Below are 24319 nucleotides of genomic sequence, written 5' to 3'. Positions count from 1 at the left end.
ACGTTTCCGAGGGACGAGAAGCCAGAGTGGAAGCTTGCTCGAGAAGGCCGGAAGTTGGGTTCTGGTGAGCTCTATTCCGGATGGCAGAAATCACCCAAACAAGTGGAACCGGAGTAGAAGACCCGGACCGATACGAGTGGAACCGAAACAGGAGACCGGGACCAAAAATCAGCAAAGGACTAATTTTTGGCCCCGAGGCGCCCAGACCAGTCCAAGGCGCTAGAACCAGTCCAAGGCGCCCGGAGTAAGTCAGGGCGCTCGGACCAGTCTGGGGTGCCCGAAACCATTCCGGGCACCTGGAACCCGATTTTTATCCAGTTCAACGTGACATTTGAACGTTACGTTGAGGATATATTTCCATCCCATTCCAAGCGCCTGGAACCCTTCCAGGCGCCCCGAGCAGGGCTATATAAGCAGCCCTGCTCCCAGAAACTAAGAGAACAACTAACTAGTTTGAAACAATACTTATATACTTCCTAGTTTTTGTTTAGCTTTGTTTTGTGAGCTTTGAATGCTGTAAGAGGTTTATCCACCTGAAGGAGAAATTAGTGCGCTTTAACTTCCTTGGATTAACAACCTCCCCGGTTGTAAATAAGTAAAATCTCGGTGCCTCTCTCTATCTTTTTAGTTTCTTCTTCATTCTTACTTATGCAAGTGCTCTTTCAATCAAGCTGTAAATCCAAGAAAGGTATTTTTGTTTGTTTAATTTGTGCAGGGACTATTCACCCCCCTCTAGCTGGCCACCAATGGTCCTAATAAGTGGTATCAGAGTGGGTTCGCTTCAGGAGGTCTAACTGCCGAGCGAAGCACACGAGATGGCCGGATCGAGCATCCACCCACTGAAGTTTGAGGGGGAATTCACGAGCTAGAAAAAGAAAATGGAGGTATTTTTTAAAATCGATTTTGAATTGCTTTTAATGATGAAATTCGGTTTTGTAACACCTGAAGGTAAGGAAGAATGCCAATGGATGAAGAAGGAGCAGGCCGACTTCATGGCAAACGATAAAGCAGAGTTCCATTTGTTGAGAGTCCTACTGTCATAAGAAGTCAACCAGATCGACACCTATAACTCAGCATAGGAGCTTTGGGAGAAGTTCCTTGAGCTATAAGAAGGGGCATCTGAAGCCAAGCTTGTGAGATGGGATCTGCTAAGGAACCAACTGAGTAATATAAAAGGAAGCAGAAGAAACTGTTGCACATCTTCACTCGAGAATGAAGGAACTAATCACTGGACTCACGAATCTCGGAGATAAGGTAAACAACCGAGATTCGCTAATGTATGCGCTCAATGCATTTTCTAGAACTACCGATGGGGCATCATTAGTAGATGTTTATTATATATCTAAAGATTTAGAATCTGTCACCTTAGAAGAAATGTTTTCAACATTTGAAGTCCATGAAACAATATGTGTAGATTCGAAGAAGGAGCTGAAGCACAATATTGCCCTCAAGGCGAAGATGGATGAACTAGATTCAGAATCCTCTCTCGATAACGAAGAAATGACGATGATGGTAAATCAATTTAAAAAGTTATTCAAATCTAGAAAATCTTACCATCTGCAGGGTAGAAAGAGAAGAAAAAACAGATGCTACCATTGCAATGAAGAATGGCACATTAAAGATAACTGCCCTAAATTGAAGAACAAGGACAAGGGCAAGAACAAGAAGCTCATCCAAACGAACAAGCACAAAAACCTGAAGGCGACGTGGAACGAAATGTCGTCTGAATGAGAGATTGAGGCTTTCTCTGGACTTGCGTTAATGACAATCCATCAAGCAGATAAACATGAAGCAAGCTCGTCTAAAATGAACATCGAGAGCATCGATGAAGGAGGAGTTACATCGGAAGAAAGCAGCAGTTCAGGAGGAGCTAGGAATAACGGGATCGACAAGGTAAGTCAGGTACGATCTCTTCCTCCCTAAAAATTATTCAAGTTTGTTAAATTACTATCGAAAAACTGTTACATGTTGGAAAAAGAAAACAATGAATTGAAATTGATTTTAGAAAAATCTTGTTTAGTAGAAGATTTTGATAAATTAAATTAGAAAATGATAAATTAAAAATACAAGAAGAAGACTTAATAAAACGAGCATGCTTAAATGTTCAAATCCAAAATTATAATAGACTAAGCTGACATTTTAGATTTCATAGGGGCTAAATCAAAAAACTATCTAGAAAATATGTTCCAAAGAAATTTCTGATTAACCCAGTTGGTAGGAACCTATAATGGGTTCCAAAAACCTATATAAATTAAATTTAAATTGAACTTAGGGCTTTCAGAGAGTAGATTAAATATTTGATTTCCTTAAAAGGCTTTGTCTAGAAAGTGGTTGTTGCTCCAATAACCAAGAATTCTTAGTGCCTCGCCATAGCCTGGAAGCTGTTGGAACCCCAAGGTTGTTTTGATGTGATCAAACAAGATAAATTAGGTCCTGTTGGGTTTTGATCCCTATATCTAAGTGTGTAGGAACTTAGGAGCACAAGAAGTCGAGCAAAAGACGCAACTAGCGAGAAGGACGACACGAGAGAGAGCCGACGGGCTCAGTGCGTCTGAGGGATGAGGTGTTGTGGAAGAGTACACCGGCGGACGAGAAGGAAGCGTGCGATGTTTCCGAGGGATGAGAAGCTGGAGTGGAAGATTGCTCAGGGAGCAAAAGACGCAACTAGCGAGAAGGTCGACGCGAGAGAGAGTCGACAGGCTCAATGCATCCGAGGGATGAAGCTACGGAAGAGTACATTGGTGGACGAGAAGAAAGCATGCGACGATTCTGAGGGACGAGAAGCCAGAACGGAAGGTTGCTCGAGGAGAAGGCCGAAATTGGGTCCGGATGAGCCTTATTTCGGTTGGCCGAAATCACCCAAGCAAGCGGAGCCGGAGCGGAAGACCCGGATTGAGGCAAGTAGCATCGGAGCAGAGAGCCCGGATCAAAAAAAGTCAATGTTGTTGACTTTAAGGGTCTGGGCGCCCGGAATCAGTCTGGGCGCCCAAAATGCGATATTGACCCAATCACGTTTGACCGTGATCCATTACGAGGGGGATAAAGTTTTATCCCCTTCTAGGCGCCTGGAACTCTTCCAAGCGCCCCGACCAAGCCTATAAATATAGCCTTGGTCCAAGAAGCTAAATAGAACAAGAAAGATCCAATACAACACTTGTTCTTGAGTTTGTAAGAATTTAGCTTCGTCATTTGTGAGCTTTGAATGTTGTAAGAGGCTTCCCCGCCCAGAGAAGATTTTTAGTTCGCTTTTCATTTGTCTTGGATTAATAACCTCCCCGGTTGTAATCTAGTAAATCTATAAGCCTCATCTTTTTAGTTCTTTTATCTATCTTTATGCAAGTGTTACTTTAATCAAGTTATTTGTCTGAGAAAGGTTTTGTTTGCTTTTGTGCAGGGCATATTCAACCCCCCTTCTAGCCAGCCAACTGGTCCTAACAAGTGGTATCAGAGCGAGGACGCCTCAGAAGGACTAACGGCCGACTGAAGCAACGAGATGGTCGGAGCTAATATCTACCCACCAATGTTCAAGGGGGAGTTCGCATTTTGGAAGCGACGAATAGAGGTATTTCTTAAAATAGATTTTAATATTTTATTAATAATAAAATATGGTTATGAAGCATCGAAGAATATGAACGGAGAAGAAATCGAAAAATGCCTCTGGACCAAAAAGCAGCGTGACGATTTTACATCAAATGGTAAAGTTGAATTTCATCTTTTAAGTGTACTTTTGGTTAAAGATCTCAACAGAATCGACAACTACCAAAGTGGAAAAGAACTTTGGGAAAAGTTCTTGAAGCTCTATGAAGATCTAGTTGAAGTCAATTCCAACTCCTCGATGGACACTGAGTCGTCATCAGAAGCTGAAAACTAGGAAATTGTCAGAACAACTCTCATAGCCGAGTACCTACCAGAAGATGAAGTTAGCTCTTCCTTAATAAGCATCAAAAGCATCGATGAAGGGGAAACAACGTTGGAGGAAAGCAGCTCTACAGGGGGAGGATCAGAAATCGACAAGGTAAGTCAGGTACGGTCTCTACCATCTAACCAAATGTTTAAATTTGTTAAATTATTAACCAAAGATAGTTGCATGCTAGAAAAAGAAAATAAAAGGTTAAAATTAATTTTAGATAAATCTTGTCTGTTAGAAGATTTTAAAAGATTAGAATTAGAAAATGATAAATTAAAATTAGAAAATGATAATTTGAAAATACAAATAGATATTTTGAAAAATCATGCATGCTCAGATAATCAACATATTAGAAAATTCTATGGATTAAATTGATACCTCAGATACCATAAGGACAAATAAGAAGAATTTCAAAGAAATATATTGCTAAGAAATTCTTGGTTAATCCTGTAGGAAGGAACCTATATTGGGTTCCAAAGTCTTGTCTAACTTGAATTTTAATTTAGACTTAGTGCTTTTCAGCGAAAAAATTAAACGGTTGAATTTCTTTAAGAGGTTTTGTCTAGAAGTAGTTGATGATCCAATAACCAAGAAAGCATAGTACATCGCCACAGTCTGGAAGTCAATTAACGAAATAAATTGTTTAATTGACTAACTGATAAAGCATTAAATTGAAATTGAAATTAGATAATGCTTTAAAATAATTACTCAATTTTTTAAAATTTTCAGATTTTTCTCTGTAAATTTATTTAACTTAGAAAAATTTCTCATCTGTTTAACTTAAAAATTTTAAGTTATTATATAAACTTTGCTTTACCAAAATTTATGTTATAAGTTGCACATTTAAAAAAAAAACTTAGAAAATTTTCTACTTGAAATTTTTTACTTAGAAACTTTTCTGCAAAACTTAAAACTTCAAAAACTAATGCAATTTTTTTTTTAAATTACCCTGAGATTTTTATGGAACCCCATTTTTTATATGATCAAAGGGGGAAAAAAAGATTAAGTCTAGGGGGAGATAACTTAAAATTAAATTTCCTATTTTTTGTACTTTATTGTAAAATTTATTTTTACTTTAACTTTATTTGTTTACCCTAGCTTAACTTGGATTGTTCACATCAAAAAGGGGGAGATTGTTGGAATCTCAAGGTTGTTTTGATGTGATCAAATAAGATAAGTTAGGTCCTGTTGGGTTTTGATCCCTGTGTCTAAGTGTACAGGAACTTAGGAGCACAGGAAGTCGAGCAAAAGACGCAACTAGCGAGAAGGACGGCACGGGAGAGAGCCGACAGGCTCGGTGTGTCTGAGGGATGAGGTGTTGCGGAAGAGTACACCGGCGGATGAGAAGGGAGCGTGAGATGTTTCCGAGGGACGAGAAGCTAGAGCGAAAGATTGCTCGGGGAGCAAAAGACGCAGCTAGCGAGAAGGTCGGCACGGGAGAGAGCCGACGGGCTCGGTGCATCAGAGGGACGAAGCTGCGGAAGAGTACGCTGGCGGACGAGAAGGAAGCATGCGACGATTCCGAGGGACGAGAAGCCGGAACGGAAGGTTGCTCGAGGAGAAGGCTGAAATTGGATTCGGGTGAGCCTTATTTCGGTTGGCCAAAATCACCCAAGTAAGCAAAGCTGGAGCGGAAGACCAAGATCGAGGCAAGTAGCACCAGAGTAGAGAGCCCGGATCGGAAAAAGTCAACATTGTTGACTTTAAGAGTCCAGGCACCCGGAATCAGTTCGGGCGCTTGGAATGCGATATTGACCAGATCACGTTTAACCATGATCCATTGTGAAGGGGATAAAATTGTATACCCTTCCAGGCGCCTAGAACCTTCCAGACACCCCAACCAAGACTATAAATATAGCCTTAGTCCAAGAAGCTAAATAGAACAAGAAAGATCCAATACAACACTTGTGCTTGAGTTTGTAAGAATTTAACTTCGTCATTTTTTATCTTTGAATGTTGTAAGAGGCTTCTCTGCCCAGAGGAGATTTTTAGTGCGCTTTTCATCTGTCTTGGATTAACAACCTCCCCGGTTGTAACCAAGTAAATATGTGAATCTCATCTTTTTAGTTCTTTTATCTATCTTTATACAAGTGTTACTTTAATTAAGTTATTTGTCCGAGAAAGGTTTTGTTTGCTTTTGTGCAGGGGCTATTTAACCCCCTTCTAGCCAGCCAATCGGTCCTAACAGAAGCCAATTAATGAAATAAAATGTTTAATTGACTAATTGATAAAATATTTTATTGTAATTAAATAATACTTTAAAAAGTTACTCAAACATTTTTTAAAACTTAATTTAGAAATTTTAACAAAACTTAAAGTTTTTTAAATTTATCTGTCTTACAAAGTTTTTTTAATATATAAAAAACTTTGCTTTACCAAAATTTTTTTAAAGATTTTTTTTAACTATTCAGAGTTTTTGTTAAAAAAACTTAACCCTTAGACTTTTGAGGTACCCCATTTTTTTATGTGATCAAAGGAGGAGAAGGAAAGATTAAATCTAGGGGAGGTAGCTTAAATTCTTTTACTTTTGCACTTAATTGTAAAATTTATTGCTTTTACTTTTTGTTGGCTTACCCTGACTTAACTTGGGTTGCTCACATTAAAAAGGAGGAGATTGTTGGTACCTCAAGGTAGTGTTGATGTGATCAACCAAGTTAGGTTAGGTCCTATTGTGTTTAACCCTGTGTCTAAGTGTGTAGGAACTTAGGAGCACAGGACGTCGATCAAAAGACACAGCTAGTGAGAAGGACGACATGGGAGAGAGCCGACGGGCTCGATGCGTCTGAGGGACAAGGTGCTGCGGAAAAGTACGCGAGCAGACGAGAAGGATGCATGCGGCGTTTCCGTGGGACGAGAAGCCGGAGCGAAAGCTTGCTTGAGAAGGCCGGAAGTTGAGTTCGGGTGAGTCCTATTTCGAATGACAGAAATCACTTAAACAAGAGGAACTAGAGCGGAAGAACTGGACCGATGCGAGCGGAACCGAAGCAGGAGACCGGGACCAAAAATCAGTAAAGTTCGGGGTGCCCGGAACCATTTCGGGCGCCGAGAACCCGATTTTTATCTAGTTCAATGTGACATTTGAACATTGCATTGGGGATAGATTTATATCCCATTCCAGGCACCTGGAACCCTTCCAGGCGCCCCAAGCAGGGCTATATAAGCAGCCTTACTCCCAGAAACTAAGAGAACAATTGAATAGTCTGAAACAACACTTATACACTTTCTAGTTCTTGTTTAGCTTTGTTTTGTGAGCTTTGAATGTTGTAAGAGGCTTCTCCGTCTGAAGGAGAAATTAGTGTGCTTTAACTTCCTTGGATTAACAACCTCCTTGGTTGTAACCAAGTAAAATCTCGGTGCCTCTTTATTTTTAGTTTCATCTTTATTCTTACTTATGCAAGTGCTCTTTTAATCAAGCTGTAAATCCAAAAAAAGGTATTTTTGTTTGTTTAATTTGTGCAGGGGCTATTCACCCCCCCCCCCCCCTCCACTCTAGCTGGTCGCTAACAATCCTAACAAAAATGTGGAACATAATCCAAACCGGCTTCTCACTACCACTTGATGGCACTGAAAAACCAGTATCATGCGAAAACTAGGATCAAAACATAATGAAGAACATTGAGGCCGATGCAAAAGCTACCCAAACTCTGCAATGCTAACTCACCAAGGAAGAGTTGAACCGAGTTGACCCATTCTCAATCAAGAAAGACTTATGGGAGAAACTAATCGAACTGTACGAAGGGACCTCCGATACTAAGGTAAGTAAACGAGATCTAATTTTAAATAAATTATATAATATAAAAATACAAAAAGGTGAGACAGCGAGCTAGTTGAATGCACGCATCCAAGATCTTCTCAACGACATTATAAGGTACGTGCTAAATGCTTTTCCGAGGAATACATTGTGGGCATCAATGGTAGATGCTTACAAGGTATCTAAGGACCCTTCCTTAATTAGATTAGATGAGTTGTTTTCTAAATTTGAACTTCACAAACAAACTAATACTACTCGGATCGAGAAAGGCATTGTATTGCTTGCAGGGAAACACACAAACAAGAAGTTGAAGTCTAAGTATCGAACTGAACCTGAATCTGAAGGCGAATCAGATTCCAAAGACGAAGATGAAATCATCACTGAACTAGTCAAACTGGTTCAGAAAGTACTTAAAAACAAAAAGGTGAGCAAGAGCAAGCAGTCGGGCGCAAATCAAACTACAAAGACAAAGTCAGAAGTGACCTACTATGGGTGTAACCAGAAGGGGCACTGCAAGCTAGAATGTCCAAACTAGAAGTAAAAAAGAAGGAAGGTTTTGAAAGCAACATGGTCTAAATCCTTGGAAGACTTTGACGAAGAACACGAACAAGAGAACTTCTTTACCCTACCAATACAAGCTTACGTTGCCAAAATCGAGTCTAAGTCCGAAACCGGAGCTGAATCAGAAACCGAGTCCAAAAGAAGCTACGGATCTGTATCTATTTTCGAAGGGCCAAATAAAACTATAAGTTCTCTGGTTGCTAGTAGTCAAGTAGATGAATTACAAAATTTAATTTAATACCTATTAAGAAAGTTGGCCAAATCCAATATCGGGTCAAGTTACTCCAAAAGGAAGTAACAACCCTTAAGGAAGTAACTAACCCAAGTTCTTTGACTAAACAAGTTCAAGATGAAACCTCAACTCAAGTCCAACAACTTAAGGAAAAGAATTCTAATTTAAAAACTCAAGTTAAAGAACTCAAGGACTCATTAAAACAGTTCATTTTAGGTTCCAAGAATTTTGATCTAATTCTTCGAAAACAAAGAGTCATATACAATCAATTCGGACTCAGATATAAGGCCAAACAAAGATTCAGATCGTACCTATCTTTAGTAAATCAATCAAATAAAAACATAGTCTAAGCATGAGTTCCAAAGTCTAACCTGATTAATTAAGTTGGACTCACTTAATATTGGATCTCTAAGGATCAAATCCATTACCTTGCTAGACCTTATCGAGATTATGATCTAGGGATAGCCAATAAAAAGACTACTTTTGTTATTAAATAAACTAGTTTGATGTTTGATTTACTGCTTTCTTTATTCATGCTTAGATTAGGATGTGTAGATAAGGACTTAGGCTTAATCAACACTTGATTAGTTAAACCAAGGATTCTCAGAAGGAAAATTAAATATTCATTTTTTTTTAAAAGGCTTTATCTAGAAGTGGTTGTTACTCCAATACCCAAGAAAGCCTAGTGCCTCACCATAGCCTGGAAATCAATTATCGAAATGGATGTTTCATTGACTCTCTGTTAAATCTTAGTTTAATTCAAATGTAGATGAATTCTTAGATTTTAATCTAAATTGAAGATAAAATGAAACTATCTCACAAAACTCATAAGGTCCCCTGATTGAAAATCAAGAAAATGGTGAGATGAATTTAGGTTAAAAATGAAAATTAGTCAAACTTAATTAAACCAAATCAAATTAAACTTAATTCAATTGTCAATACTTAATTAATTTCAAAAATAAAATTAATATTAAAATCATAATTAATTTTTTTAAATTTAATCTTTCTTAATTTTAAAATCTTGATAAATTTTTAAATTTTAACTAATTCTCAAAATCTTAATTCAAACTTAAATATCTTTTAAAATTGAAACTTAAATATTTTTCAAAATTGAAACTTAAATATCTTTCAAAATTTAAACTTAAATATTTTTCAAAATTGAAACTTAAATATCTTTCAAAATTTAAACTTAAATATTTTTTAAAATTCAAACTTAAATATCTTTCAAAATTCTAACTTTTTCTAAATTTAAACCTAAATATTTTCAAAATTTTAAACTTAAATATTTTTTTTTCAAAATTCAAACTTAAATATTTTTCAAAATTTAGAGTTAATATTCTCAAACTTAAAATCAACTTTAAAATTAAGATTAACTCAATCTCACACAAACTCATAAGTTTAACATGTATGATAACTTAAAAAGATGAGATGAAAAATTAGAAAAATAGATAATTATTTTTATATTTTTAAACTTATATTTTTCATGCTTGGACTCTAGGGTTATAGTTATTAATCAAGATATTAATTAAATTACTTAAGCTCACTACCTCCTACAACCTAAACAAATTACTTAAAATTTTTATTTGGAGGAGAGAAATATTTTCAAAAATGAAATAATCTCAAAAATTAAATATTTTCAAAAATTAAGTATTTTGAAAAATTAAGTATTTTCAAAAGTTAAGTTGTTTTTCAAAAGAAGGTTTATAAGTTAACATCTTTCAAAATCAATTACTTGTTCAGAATTTTAAAGGAATCCTTTTCAAAGCTAAGTATTTAGCTAAGTTTTTTTACAAAAAAATTCTTTGAAAAAACTAAGTAAGAAATTGATTTTAAGTAATTAGCTAAATGATTAGCAAAGCAACTCTTTTTAAAGCTAAGCCTTTTTTTTAAAAAAAAGAAAGTTAAAGTGATGATTTCAGGGAAGCTTAAAAGTTAAATTTTTGAAAAAAGATTAAAAGTTAGTTTTTTTTTTAAAATTAAGTACTATCTTTATTTTTATATTTTTAAACTTATATTTTTCATGCTTGGACTCTAGGGTTATAATTATTAATCAAGGTATTAATTAAATTACTTAAGCTCACTGCCTCCTACAACCTAAGCAAATTACTTAAAATTTTTATTTGGAGGAGAGAAATATTCTCAAAAATGAAATATTCTCAAAAATTAAGTATTTTCAAAAGTTAAGTTGTTTTTCAAAAGAAGGTTTATAAGTTAACATCTTTCAAAATCAATTACTTGTTCAGAATTTTAAAGGAATCCTTTTCGAAGCTAAGTATTTAGCTAAGTTTTTTTACAAAAAAATTCTTTGAAAAAACTAAGTAAGAAATTGATTTTAAGTAATTAGCTAAATGATTAGCAAAGCAACTCTTTTTAAAGCTAAGCCTTTTTAAAAAAAAAGAGAGAGTTAAAGTGATGATTTCAGGGAAACTTAAAAGTTAAATTTTTGAAAAAAGATTAAAAGTTAGTTTTTTTTTAAATTAAGTACTATCTTTACAAGTTAAAACAAATTTTCTTAGTATTCTTTTTAATACATGAGAGAAAGGTTAAAAGTTACGTCAAACATAACTTAATAAGTTTTTTTAGTATTAAATTAAGTGAGAGCAGTTTTACTTTGTTTTACATATGCTCAAATTCTTTATGTTACATTTTTGTAGTTATGTTTTATTTAACTTTGAATTATGTTGTCATAATAAAAAAAGAGGAGATTGTTGGTGTAGAAAGCACCAAATAATCGAACCTAAGTTTCAATTATGACAAAGGGTTCAAAGTTAAGGTTTCTTGTTGTTCTAACAAGTTAAACTAAGTGTGCAGAATAGTCCTAAGTGATCTTACGCACAGGAAAGTCCTAATTGAGGCTAGGTAATTGAAAAGTCCAAGCTACGGTTAGGCTACGAAGTCCTGGTATGGGGGACTATGCAAAGTCTTGGTGGGTCGAGGACGTTAGATGAAATCCTAGAGTCGAGGATGCTAGGTGAAAGTCTCAGGGGTCACGGACACCAAGCGAAAGACTGAACTAGTTGGGGATCGAATGCCCAGCATGTAGGTTCTTTATGGCTGGCAAGGGGGGGGGGGGTGAATTGCCCTGCACAATAAAACAGCGAATACCTTTCTCAAACAACCGGGCTTTAAACGATTACACACTTAAAGAAATATTACATAATAAAAAGGAGTATGCGACAAACAGTTTACTTGGTCGGAAATCAGAGGATTGCTACTCTAAGGCAAATAAGCTCATTATGACGATCTCCTTCTCGAACAAAACATCGGAGGCAGTGAAGCCTCATACACAAAAATTAAGCTTGGAAGTGAAAAATAAAAATAGATTCAAAGTATAGAGTGTGTTCTTCAAAATGGAGAAGATCAAGACTCTATTTATAGCCCACTGGTGGAAATTGACAATTTGCTGACATGGCACGGTCTGGGCACCCTCGGCATGGTAAATCTCATCTTCTCACAAATGGCTATGCAATGGACATGGGATAAAATTTTATCCCGTTCTAAGCGCCCGAACTCACTCAGGGTGCCCGGACCCTTGCTAGTCGTGATCCACAGCGCTGAGAAGTTGAGGCTCTCTGGCTAGAACCAAAGTGGTCTAGGCTCTCAGAGTAGCTCCAGGCGCCTAGACAAGAGTCAACTCCCAGTTGACTTTTTGTCTGGGCTTCCGCTCCGGCATCATTCGCTTGGATGATTTAGCCCATTCGGAATTGGGCTCACCTGAACCCATCTTCGGATCTTTTCGAGCAATCTTTCGCTCTGGCTTCTCGTCCCTCGAAAATGTCACGCACTTCCTTCTCATCCATCAGCGTACTCTTCCGTAGCACCTCATCCCTCGGACGCATCGAGCCCATCGACTCTCTCCCATTCCATCCTTCTCATTACTTGCATCTTTCGCTCGACTTCTTATGCTCCTAAGTTCCTACACACTTAGACACAAGGATTAAACCACAGCAAGACCTAACTTGACTTGGTTGATCACATCAAAACTACTATGGGGTCACTACAAGAAATTTTAGATTTAACCACACCTAATAGCCAACAGTTTTTCGAGAAACTATTGTCTTTTTGCCATTTAACAACGGTTTTATTGAAAACCGTTGTTGTTCACCATAATTTTTTTTAAATGACAACGGTTTTTAAAAAACTGTTGTCTAATGTATGTCAAAGACAACGATTTTTAAAAAACTGTTGTCTAATGTATGTCAAAGACAACGGTTTTAAAAAACTGTTGTCTTTTAGCGTTGCTTACATGATAATATACAACAGTTTTATTAAACTGTTGTCTATTGAATGTTGTTGAATCCCAAAAAAATAATAGTTTTTTTTAACTTCACGAAAAAAAACTCACGAACAAAGAGTTTTTTTGTTCGCGTGAGGCTAGGTCACCACTGTCGATTCCCCTTTCCCCTCCTTCCCAACCCGACGCTGATCCTCGCCGCCTATCGACGCCGCGATACTTCTTCTCCCCGCATACATAACCACCAGCCAAGTGTTACTTGACGATGCCTATGATGGCAGCTTACGCTTCCCGGAATCAAGTCACCACTGATATCATCCAGCAGGTAATCCTTTTCCTCTTCCTCATAGTCGTTGAAGCGTTGGCTCTACTCCTCGCCCGAATCCCCTTCCAAGGCCCTAAAGTTCGCTGCCCAGTTATTCCCCCGTCGCGGCTGTCGCCGCTCCACCTTCGTCCGCCCGCCTGCTGTGGTCTCTCCAAAGATCGAAGAGATCGGCACCACCTCCAGGACCGTCTCGGCGTCTCTGCCTCCGCCTTCGCGCCCGCCGCTGTCGCCGTTGCTCCCGGAGCCGCCACTGACGCGGCCTCCGGAGGAGAGGCAGCTGTAGAGGAAAAGACCGCGTTCGACGTGGTCATCGAGGAGGTCCCAAGCAACGCCAATATCGCCACCATCAAGGTGGTCCGGGCGCTGACGAACCTTCCCCTCAAGGAGGCCAAGGACTTGATCGAGGGGCTTCCGAAGAAGTTCAAGGAGGGCGCATCAAAAGAGGAGGCAGAAGAGGCCAAGAAGCAGCTCGAGGAGGTTGGGGCAAAGGTCTCGATCGTATGAGTTCGGAGGAATCAAAGCGAAAAAGAAGTTTCATGGTTAGATTTTCAAATTTACGCTTTTCTGATCCTCTTTTTTCCTTGTTCAAATTTTCATTTAAATTAGCTTCGGCTATCGATCCATGAACTCTGTCTCGGTGAATTATTGGCCACAAATTCTTATGTTTATCCCTTCGGAATTCGTGTGTTAAAATGGATTCCTCGGGCTACAATTTTCAGAGCTAAAAAGATGGTCAAACCTGGTGTATCAAACTAATTGCTCGACTTTCCAATTACTTTGATGATCAGTCTCCATTTTCTGATTTATCTTGGGAGTTCTGCAAAATTATGATTTAAATTTCTCCAATATTCTTACTTTCTTTGTGATTCTCTTATTATTTTACGTCCTCCTATTTATTGTTTATATTTGTGGGAAATATTGTTCTGTTGTACCATTTGTTATTGTTCTTCCAATGAATGTGCATAGATATATCGAAATGGAGTAAGCCCTGTGTTCTTCATTTTACTTTCCTCATTTACTGGGTTTGGTATTTCAATCAGTATGAACTTTATGCTCATTGAGTATTTAAGATGGAGGGCTAGGAGAACTTTGCGCTCGGTCCAACTTAATCAGAGTCAGCAGCAGAATGAAGCCAGAAACCTTGCTGGAGTTGAAGATGGAGATGACACAAGGCAGCAAGACTTGGAGAACCAGATTCAAGATCCTAACCCTTTGTAACATGAACAAAATCATTCATAAAGACTTTGAGGTATAATCTACCAACTTGATGCAAGAGATCAAATTTTGTGCGCCTTATATTGATTGATGTTTTTATTGATGGTTGCGATAGATAGGCTTGAACACTGAGTAACAATATGATTTCCTACTGCAGCAGTAGTATAAATCTTAATGTTTTCTTCCTACTATACAATCAAATAAAAACATATTTATGTTGTTTCAGGTAATTACTGCAGTCATTCCTACTATAGTTGGTGAAAACCTTAACGTGTTCATGACTTTAAGAGCCACCATATTGTTTCAAGAGGTTACCATTTAAGAGGTTACCATATTGTTTCAAGAGGTTACTCAACGCCGGCTGAAGCCTCATTGAGTCGTGCCTTGGAAGATCTGTTGACTTGACAAAGTTTGATGGTTATGACCAATTGATCGAGGAGTTAGATCAGCTATTTGAATTCAAAGGAGAATTGATGGCTCCAAATAAAAATTGGATGATTGTATTTACTGATAATGAGGATGATATGATGCTTGTTGGAGATGACCCTTGGCAGTAAGCATGCTTCTACATTCCTAATGTTCTTCTCTTATGTATATATATCTTCCATTTTCTATGTATAAAGTGGATATGTTGACAACTGGTGTTGTATAATTTTCTGCAGGGAATTTTGTGCTATGGTCCGTCAGATTTTTATATACCCAAAAGAGGAGGTCCAGAAGATGGATTCAAGTACCTTGAACCCAAAAAATGAAGATTGCCCTGATATGAAAGAGAATGTCAAGGAAACAAAAGGCAGTCAATCTGCATCATCATCTAATTCAAAAAACTCATAGGCTTATCCTGCAATGTAAGTAGGAATCTCTTTTTGTTTAATATAAATTGCCGTGATAATCATTTTATCCCATCATTTCCCAGGTTATTGAGATGTTTTATTTGAAAACTATGATAGGTTAGGTCCTTCTCCATTAATTCGACATTTGAAAGATAACTCCAACAGTTAATCCCCGAGTACTTCATAAGTCAAGTATTTATGCAACATGTTATCTGTCAATGAAAATTAAACTGCATCCTTTGCAAGAAAGACTGACAACTAGAAAAATAGTTCAATATCACTACTAGTATTTCATGTTTGGAAATTGATTTAAGCGAGAAGTTTGCAGGCTGACGACATCTTTGCCATGTGCAATTCAATCTTTGTAGGATCTTGAAGCACAAACAAAGTGATTGTTTGTGCTTTATCTAAGTGATTGTTTGAACAGTTTTATAGCATGCATCTTGACAATTAATATAATTTTGAAGATCACTATCAAGGAAGAATGTTCAAAGGAAAGTAAAGGCTAAGGAGAAGATCACGTAATTAACTACACGGGTAGGTTTCCGTAAGAATTCAACTTTTTCTTGATCTATTCTTATGTAGTCCATGGTACACATTAAAGATTTCACTGTAGCTTATTTTCAGTATTCTAACATGTAAATTAATATACTTCTGTGGATCCTCCAAACAATCTAAGTTGTGATGGATTGATATCCCTTTATGTTCCAAACCTTTGTTTTTTTTTTGGAGCTTGTAATTTTCATTGCAAACAATCCATATGGTGTATGAATTACATTCAGTCCAGTATAAACTTAGCACTTTCGCTTCAGAGGCAATTTATGGGTTTTATTCTACAATCATGTTTACTAATTGATCAGATTGATTAAGAAGGGCATTGGAGTAGCTTGGTAAATTTGTTTTGCTAGGTTATGATAAATTAGCATTCAGCAGAATAGATGTTTGGATTTCTTCTTCAAATCGCACAATAATATTTCTCTTGTCATTGGTGAAACAATCAATCCACTCTCATTATAACTTCCACAACAGAAAATTTTATGTTATTTGCCTACTACTAATGCAGTTTAACTGATTTTACATTGACTGAACAAGATTGATTTTATTTAGGTATCAAACTCTCCCATTTATTTTAGATATTACATGTCTTGTTTGTTAATTTCTCCAAACCATTATTTCTCAATTTGTTAACAAGGAAACTCATGTTAGCATAGTCATGATCAGAGCCTAATTATAGTTTACAATTATCTGAGTGTTATTGATTAACTGTTCTGCCCTTTCTTATGGTTCTTTTTTTTTTTAAATTTGTGCACTCATTTAGATGGTTTATTATTCTTGTTGTGATGAATTCAGGTCTAGTGAAAATACTGAAGAAGTATGACAAGAGAGCAGGAGCACTTATCAGGCAGCCCTTCATCGAAAAGGTGCTGCAGCAGCCATTCTTTACAACTGATCTCCTATACAAACTCGTGAAGGAGTGTGTGGCTATGCTCGGCCACCTCTTCCCTAGCAACAACCTGTCAATTTCAGCAGAATGCGACGGACAAAATGGAGTGCCAAAGCCGGCACAATCAGGTGGGAGGGTTCCAGAGTTGGAGGAGATTAAATATATGCAGAGCTTATACATGAAGAGCACCGTAGCAGCGCTGCGGTCCTTGAAACAGATTAGGAGCAAAAGTTCAACAGTCAAAATAGATTAGAAAATCTCGTGTTATATTGTTCTACCTTTGTTTTAATAGTGTTATCATTTTGTTGGTTGCTTATGAAATTTTGTTGGTTGCTTATGAAATTTCTTCATAATGTTATAGATATTATTTTTGAATGTTAGAAAATTATATATTAAATTTTATTTTGAAATTTAGTATTTTGAATGATTTATAATATTGGAAAATTGTTATTAATTTTTTTTATTTTTTATCTAAAAAAGACAACGGTTTTTCACCGTTGTCGTAGATAGTTTAAAACTGTTGTTGAAGACCCTGTTATTAAAGGTAGACGCTCAAAGACAACGACGAAAAACTGTTGTCTTTGAAGGAAAAGACAACGGTTTTTCACCGTTGCAAAACTGTTGTCTTTGCCTTCAAAGACAACGGTTAAAAACTGTTGTCTTTGGGCACCCCTTTTAACAACACGGCCTTTAACAACAGTCCGAAAGGGGCTACGACAACGGTGAAAAACCGTTGTTGTTAGGCTTTTTTCTTGTAGTGGGTACTTACACAGCATGAAGTCCTAATGTCTCGGACGCTGAGCAAAAGTCCAAACGGTCTAGAGGACTGGTATGGCAAAAGGTAATCTCTCCTAAAAGAATTAGGTAAGGATGTGTTCTCCAAAGTAGGAACAGTAGGCGTCGATCCGACCTAGAGTTTCAGCGAAACTCAAAGTCATGACCGAACAGTCCGAAGGCTGTCAAAACTTATTATGCTTCATATATTATTACCTAACTAATTTTATTTTGCAGGAAGAAGAGGTTGCAAAACAAGTTGGTTCGAGCACCCGAAAGGGATCCAGTCGCCTAGGCAAGCTTTGTAGCACCCTAGGCCGGTGCCTGGCTAGGCACCCTGGTGGTCTGAGCGCCCGGAGTTGCTCAAGGCTCTTGGACGACCAAAACTCATTGACACACACGGTTGGAGCGCGATGATTGGCTGATTCATGTCAGCAGTCCAGGCACTTGAATGTGGATAAAGTTCGAGGATGAAGTTTCAATGAGAGCTCGTTATATCATCATAGTCCAGGCGACCAGGAGGGGATCTAAGCGCTCGGACAGAGCTATAAAAGAAGGCTTCGACTAGTAGCTTGTACACATCAATTCAAAGAAGTTTCTCTCCTGCGCACTGCTCAGAAAACACTTCTACGATGCCCAAACACTGCTCCAATGACCGAAGGCTCGATTCTTCAAATCTATAGATTGTCGGTATATTTAAATTATTGTAATTCTTCAAAAAAAAATTGTAAATCTTTACTTGTATTCTTTCGAATTGATAATGATTGCCCATTGAAAGCACTCAAAGAGTGCGAGCCTTGAAGTAGGAGTTGACACGGGCTCCGAACCAAGTAAAACTTGAGTGTGTTAGCGTATTGTTTGTTTTTTACTTTCCATTTTCCACTACGTGCTTTAATTGGTCGAACATTTTTCGAAAAACGTAAAAATCACGAGCGCTATTTACTCCCTCCTCTAGCATTTTCAATTCTACACATATGACTCCCACCTATGTACCTAAATTTATCTCTCTTTATATCCAACCGGTTGTAAGGCCACTCCACCTTTTTCAAGCCTAAGTTAATTCTACGAATGAGTAAGCTTTAGAATGATCAAGGTCTAACTTGGCTCAGCGACAGGTATGCCCGACTTAGTCCATCTTGGATCATTCTAATTGTGTTTGCGTTTGCTAGTGTAATCATATGTTTGCAATTTTGATACTTGTTCAACATATTTATATAATTATATTATGGATAACATAATTGAGGTAGGTGTGAATTAGAAATAATATATTAAATAGAATTCAAATGAGTGATCAAATATTTGGCAAAGATATAGAAAGTTAATAGGTATTAACGAGTGGAAAGTCTAATAAAAATTGATAATAAAGAAATTTAATAAGTGTTAGTAAGTGAAAAGCAAATAGAGAGACCAAAAAAACAGTTGGTAGTAGAAGCACGAGTGAATTAAGGAGGACTGATGAGTGACAAATGATGAGAGTACAAGAAGATCAAGGAGGATTGAATACTTCACAAATAATGAAAGTTGAAGTAGCTTGAGGATTATATGTTTGATAATTGATAGAAGTTTAGGTAGATCAAAGAAGACTAGATATTTAATAGTATGAAATGCTTGGCAAGTTAAGTTTGATATGAGGTTGAGATAAAAGTAGTGTTAGTGAGTTAAGGTTAACCTAAGGTTGGGTAATGGATGAAATTCCAAAGAAATAATCTTTAAGCATTAAAAGTCTTAGTAAGTCGAGGTCAAAGAAATAATCGCCAAGCAAATGAGGAAGTTGTGGAGACATATAGTCTCTTAGAATAACAAGATTCATCTTTAGAGTGATTGAATCAAAGTATTCAATTGATGATTAATTTCAATTGACTAATGGTTGAGTCGACTAGGCAGTCGACTAAAACTAAAATGACGACAAATAAAATATTTATATTTAGGAGTCAACCAACTACATGATGCAGGAGGATTCATTAGATTATGCATTTATTATTTTTAGTAATTTTTTTTTGTAATTTCTAGATTTTTTTTTTATGTTTTAGGTTTTTTTTTTTTGATAATTTCTATCTTTTATATTTTTTTATTTAGGATAGGATTTGTGAGTCAATTAATAATTTTTTTATTTTTAAAAAAAATTATTTCCTTTCTTTGCATCATAGGAAATGAGGTATATATGTTTAGATTTATTTTCCTTTCTTTGTGTCTTATGGTTTACAGTTTATATAAACATTTGTTTAGCTGTTTGAGGAATCATCCTCAGTTATTAAATAAAATTTCTTTTTTTTTAAACATCTGCAAGACAACGGTTTCTTTTCTTATCTTCTCCTCAAATTCCCCTTCACATCAGCCCAGATAATCACTATCTTATCTAGCGCCAATTGGTTTCAGAGCAAGCAGGTTCTGATTAAGAAATTAAGCTTCATATCCAATAGAAGGTTGTCATGGTCGTAGACGCAGTTGCATCAATAGGCAGGTTCTGATTGAGGAAGTCGAGTATTGTGATCGTAGGGTTCAGGATATGATGACGATTGAAGATTTATAGAGGCAAGTTGCAGATTTAATTCAACATCTAGAGGTGGCAGCATGAAATCTTGAAGATTCTTGGATCTCAGATCGAGAAACTGAGTCTACCTTTGAGAACTCATATCACAATCAGGTTACATACCAAAAAAGTCATCGTCGAGAAGAACGATATAGAGACATCAGGCTTCCAATTGATATTCCTGAGTTTTCTGGTACACCACAGACCGAGGAAATCGTTAATTGACTTAATGAAGTGGAGAAAATTTTTTATTATGAGGAAGTACCCTATTGGGTGAAAGTAAAATTGGTTACTTTCAAACTCAGAATGTCTAGCACTTGTTACGCTCACGAGACTGGCAAAGCGACCAAGATCAAAGATTAAGAGAAGATAAAAAAAGTAGATGAAGAGTCAGTTTCTTCCCTTTAGTTATGCTCAAACTTTATTCTAAAGATGATTAGGTTTTGCTATGAAGGACGATAGCTTCGACGCCCCAAATGATCTGGATAGATTCAAAGATGATTTAGAGAAAAATTTGAACCAGAAGAAGTTGATGAACCTAATGTTGGACGTTGCATCAGTTGCAACGTTAAGAAGATGAAGGGGTGTTCATTCACCTTCATCTTCCTCCATTGGAAGTCATCAAAGTATCGGTTTGTAACCGATGCTTGCTTCCTATTAATATTGGTGTCCAAGAGCAATCAAGAAAAAGTGTACGACGATGATCAATGTGCACAGTGGAAGCAAGGTGAGCAAAGGAGAACATCCGAGAGGAAAGGGATTTGGCTCATGAAACTCGAAGAGCTTTCTGGTTCATTCGTGATCGCGCTTCTGACAGTAGCGACATCCAGCGGCATCTTCTTTGATTTCTTCTCGGGAGATCACTGTGAGTTGTTACCATTTTTATTTTGTGTTTGATTCATGCTGTCAAAAAGATAACAATGGTATCAGAACATTTTTGAAAGCATGAATTTAAATGCGCAGAACTGAGAAATCGCGACGTTGTGATTTCACTCGATCTCTGCAAGAATCGGCATCCCGAAGTCGCGATTTCCACTCGACTACATGGAAATCGTGTAGTCCTCGATGGCATAGAATCATGGTAGAGGAGCGTCGGTGACCGCGTTTAAATACCGGTGAAAGTAGACCGAGAGAAGTCTCGCGTTTGTAGCAAGATAGAAGATGAACAGTGCTTGTAAAATACCGAAAAAAGACAAATAACTATAAGAGAATTTATCGGAATTTTTAGAAATTTTCTGGAAATTTTTTGAAACTCATATGACTTAGGTTATGGGGATAAATATTGGACCTCGGGAAAGCTTATTTAGGCTACCCCATTTAAGTGAGGAAAAGTTTATTTATTTTATTTCTTTTTATTTTCTTTTTCTTTCTCCCCTAAACACCGTTTTCTCTCCTCACCCGCCCGATTCTTCCCCCAACCCGACGCCTCTTCCCCTTCCTCTCGGCACCGATCTCTTCCCCTTTCCCTTTACTCCCGAGCCTGATTCCCCTTCCTCTTCCTTCTCCCTAACGCGGCGCGCAGCACCTGCTCCTCTTCCCCTTTTCTTCCGCGACAACGAAGCCTCCTATTCTTCCCCGAGCCGAATTCTCTTCCCCTGCTTCCATGCCCTAGCCGAGAATTGTCACCTCTTCTTCTCTTCTGCCTGAGCAACACCGACCTCCCCTCCCTCTCGATCCAGCCACCCGTCGCGGGAGAGCACGCCGTTGCCACTCTCCTCGAGTTAGCCGAGCAGTGGCCTCCTCGACGCCGCAGCAGCCACTCGATCGCATAGGCAACGCTCAAGCCACTACCGGCTGAGTCTCCTTCTCTCCTCTCCTGGTCGCGGACACTGGAACTCGCTGGAAGATCAAGCATCCAGCTGAACCTTCTTCTTTTGGTCCTCTACGACGCTGTGCCCTAGTATGGTTGTCGATTCTCTCTGGTCGTGGTGATCTTGAGTAAGTACTCTTCATAGTTTGTTATTTGGGGATCTAATCTCTAAGTGGTACTGATCAGGAGTGATTGTTGAGGAAACAGTGCTATAGTTGGCTCCGGTCAACATTATCGTAGACAGAAGATAGCTTCCTTCGTCAGATCCTTGATCACCACCGTTAATTGGAGAGTAATATGCAGATCTAGATTTGGGTAGGTAAAAAGGAATAGGGCAGCAGTAAACCTCTGTTGACAGCTGCGTATTACCATTAACCACCTTCGAATTGGGGTAAGGAATTGCATTCTATTTGGGTTACCTAAGTAGATCCTTCCGTTCAATTTAAGTAATTACAAGTAGTTGAGGTAAGGTGCGGATAATTAAATGGAATTAAAACATAGTTTCCTAATTGGATTAGGATTTAGTTTAGCTATTTTGTTTTTAGCTAAACTGTATGATTTATTACAGGATTCAGATTCGGAACGAGCACATCGACATAGAGGTTGATTAGCTCGATCTACATTGGAGGCGGATACCTTGACCTATCTATTTTGATACGTCTTGTTGATATGTTTAGTATATTTTAACAAGAAGTAATAATTATGATTATATCTGCATCGATATGTCACTATTTATTTTCGAGCATGTATTATTTGTTACCTGTTTATTATTTATGTTATAGAGGTAGTGACATGTCATGCTCTATGATATACTGGACTGGTTAGATACCCTACTTGACATGTGTACCTAGATCATATTATTTGATCCACATATCTTAGTACACATTATATGGAGTGGGATAGGATTAGGATATTTCTCGGCTTAGTGACATGCACCATCTTGCATGATTGCATGCTGAGCGGTTGGCAGCCCCATTATTGTTAAGCGCATCGCCAGTTACATGGGTCTGCACACACAACCACTCATGGGTTAGTGGTTTTTATTCAGGCAAGGTGTGTGCAGCAGGTTGCTCTGGAGGTAGACCTCCAGTTACATGGGTACTTAGCCTGGAGGTCTAGAGTTCGAATCCTGGAGAAGGCAAAAATCCACTGGCCAGGGGTGGGAAGACCTAGTGAGTAACGGCACGGCCGAGGGTCTTCGGTCGACGACATAAGGGGTCGCCAGTTGGGCCGCCAGTTGGGTCGCCCAAGGGGCCGCCAAATGGGCCGCCAGTTGGGCCGCCCAAGGGGCCGAGAGGCCGGGTCGTTACAATAAAAAGACGTCTTTTATTGTAAGTGGATTTTTGGCTACCAGGATTCATAAACTCTAGTACTTAGCCTAAAGGTCTAGAGTTCGAATCCTGAGGAAGGCAAAAATCCACTTGCCAGGGGTGGGAAGACCTAGTGAGTAACGACACGGCCGAGAGTCGTCGGTCGACGACATAAGGGGTCGCCAGTTGGGCCGCCCAAGAGACTGCCAAGGGGCCACCAGTTGGGCCGCCTAAGGGGTCGAGGGACCGGGTCGTTATAGTGCTATTTGACGACATAATTTTTCTCCTATTTTAATCGATTACTCAATCGATTCATTTAGTTAAATTAATTGATAAGAAAATTAAATCGATTAAATTCACGGCACAGTAATTCATGTACTTAATCGATTGAATTTATTTTAATCGATTCAATTGAATCTTAATCGATTCAAAAGAAAAAAAAAAATGAGATGAACAGTGAAGTGCTGTTGGTGAAGCACAGTAAAAAAAACAAAGGTTTTACATGCAGTGCTTGTTTAAAATTTAATTAAATATATTAATTAATTATATATATACATATATTATTAATTAATAAATATATATTTAATTAATTTATGGTTCAATTAATTGAAAATTGAACTAGACCAACATGTTCAATCAAACCCAGGTATGGTTTAAATCATTAGTTGATTTAAACATACCAGTTTGATTTAATGATACATAGATTTAGATCAAATCATTTATTGGTTTAACTAGTTTGGTTTATTATTGAATTAATTGAGGTGATTTTGATTACATAAGTTGGGATGATCGAATATGATCAGATTAGTTCTATTGTGTCAGATTTAGTCAAAAAAATTAGATTTATTCTAATTGATCGAACTTAATCCAATGAGCATTGGATTGATCAAATGGACCTGAGTTTGATCAATAAGTCTGAATTGACTTAAATGAACTTAGATTAAAATAATAACAGAACATAAGTCAGAACTCCCTGTCCAATTAGATTAGTTCTAATCAAGATAATAGACTAAGCTTAGGATCCAGATTCCTGATCGACTGGTCCAATCGGTCAGTCGACTTAAACTCCTGAAAATCGAGCAGATTTGTTTTTCTTGATTTATAATGATGGTTCTATATCTGTATAAATTGAATTAAACTGGTTTTGTACTGGTTAGTCAATTTTGTACTGACTTATTTAAATTTAATTTTTCAGATAGCATGGATGATTACCACATTGACTTGTCATGAAGTGCGGTGAAACCAGCTCCGGGAGGAGATAGAGTATAAGTCTACTTGTGGAGTCGACGGACATGTTAAAAGGCTTGATAGACTATTTTGAAAACTTGAGCAAGAAGAGTTTCCAATCTTAGACAGTTATAGGATCTGGGCATTGATGCATTCAATGACAGAG

At 37.6% G+C, this 24319-nt stretch overlaps 1 protein-coding gene, 1 long non-coding RNA gene and 1 pseudogene across 7 annotated transcripts; all 3 read left to right on the top strand.

The window, feature by feature from the left end:
- Positions 1-920: 920 nt before the first annotated feature.
- Positions 921-13530, top strand: LOC122048480 (annotated as a pseudogene).
- A 1083-nt stretch (positions 13531-14613) lies between these two features.
- LOC122049321 (SPX domain-containing protein 1-like) lies at positions 14614-16846 on the top strand. 6 transcript variants are annotated; one of them, XR_006130925.1, is made up of 4 exons: positions 14614-14778; positions 14888-15073; positions 15526-15595; positions 16409-16434. XR_006130925.1 is itself a non-coding variant. In XM_042610717.1 (3 exons), the coding sequence occupies exons 2-3, from the start codon at positions 15001-15003 to the stop codon at positions 16753-16755; spliced, it is 420 nt and encodes a 139-aa protein (XP_042466651.1). In that variant the 5' UTR covers positions 14614-14778; positions 14888-15000; the 3' UTR covers positions 16756-16846. The 6 variants fall into 6 exon arrangements, 1 of the variants encoding a protein (XP_042466651.1); XR_006130924.1 differs by having other exon boundaries at positions 15427-15595; XR_006130922.1 differs by having other exon boundaries at positions 15387-15595.
- A 4669-nt stretch (positions 16847-21515) lies between these two features.
- Positions 21516-22325, top strand: LOC122049320. Its single transcript, XR_006130920.1, has 2 exons — positions 21516-22007; positions 22185-22325. It is a non-coding gene; the product is annotated as an uncharacterized LOC122049320 (long non-coding RNA).
- Positions 22326-24319: the final 1994 nt, after the last annotated feature.

Source organism: Zingiber officinale, chromosome 2B (genome assembly GCF_018446385.1).
Source record: "Zingiber officinale cultivar Zhangliang chromosome 2B, Zo_v1.1, whole genome shotgun sequence".
Lineage (NCBI taxonomy): Eukaryota > Viridiplantae > Streptophyta > Magnoliopsida > Zingiberales > Zingiberaceae > Zingiber > Zingiber officinale.
Note: the sequence above shows the minus strand (reverse complement) of the source record. Positions and strands in the feature narration are given on the sequence as shown.

Bases quoted from the DNA above. Each gene is read 5' to 3' on its own strand.
- LOC122049321 (XM_042610717.1), top strand. From the start codon at position 15,001: ATGTCAAGGAAACAAAAGGCAGTCAATCTGCATCATCATCTAATTCAA. The intron at 15,074-16,408 runs GTAAGTAGGAAT...TGATGAATTCAG, and splicing joins TCATAGGCTTATCCTGCAAT to GTCTAGTGAAAATACTGAAG.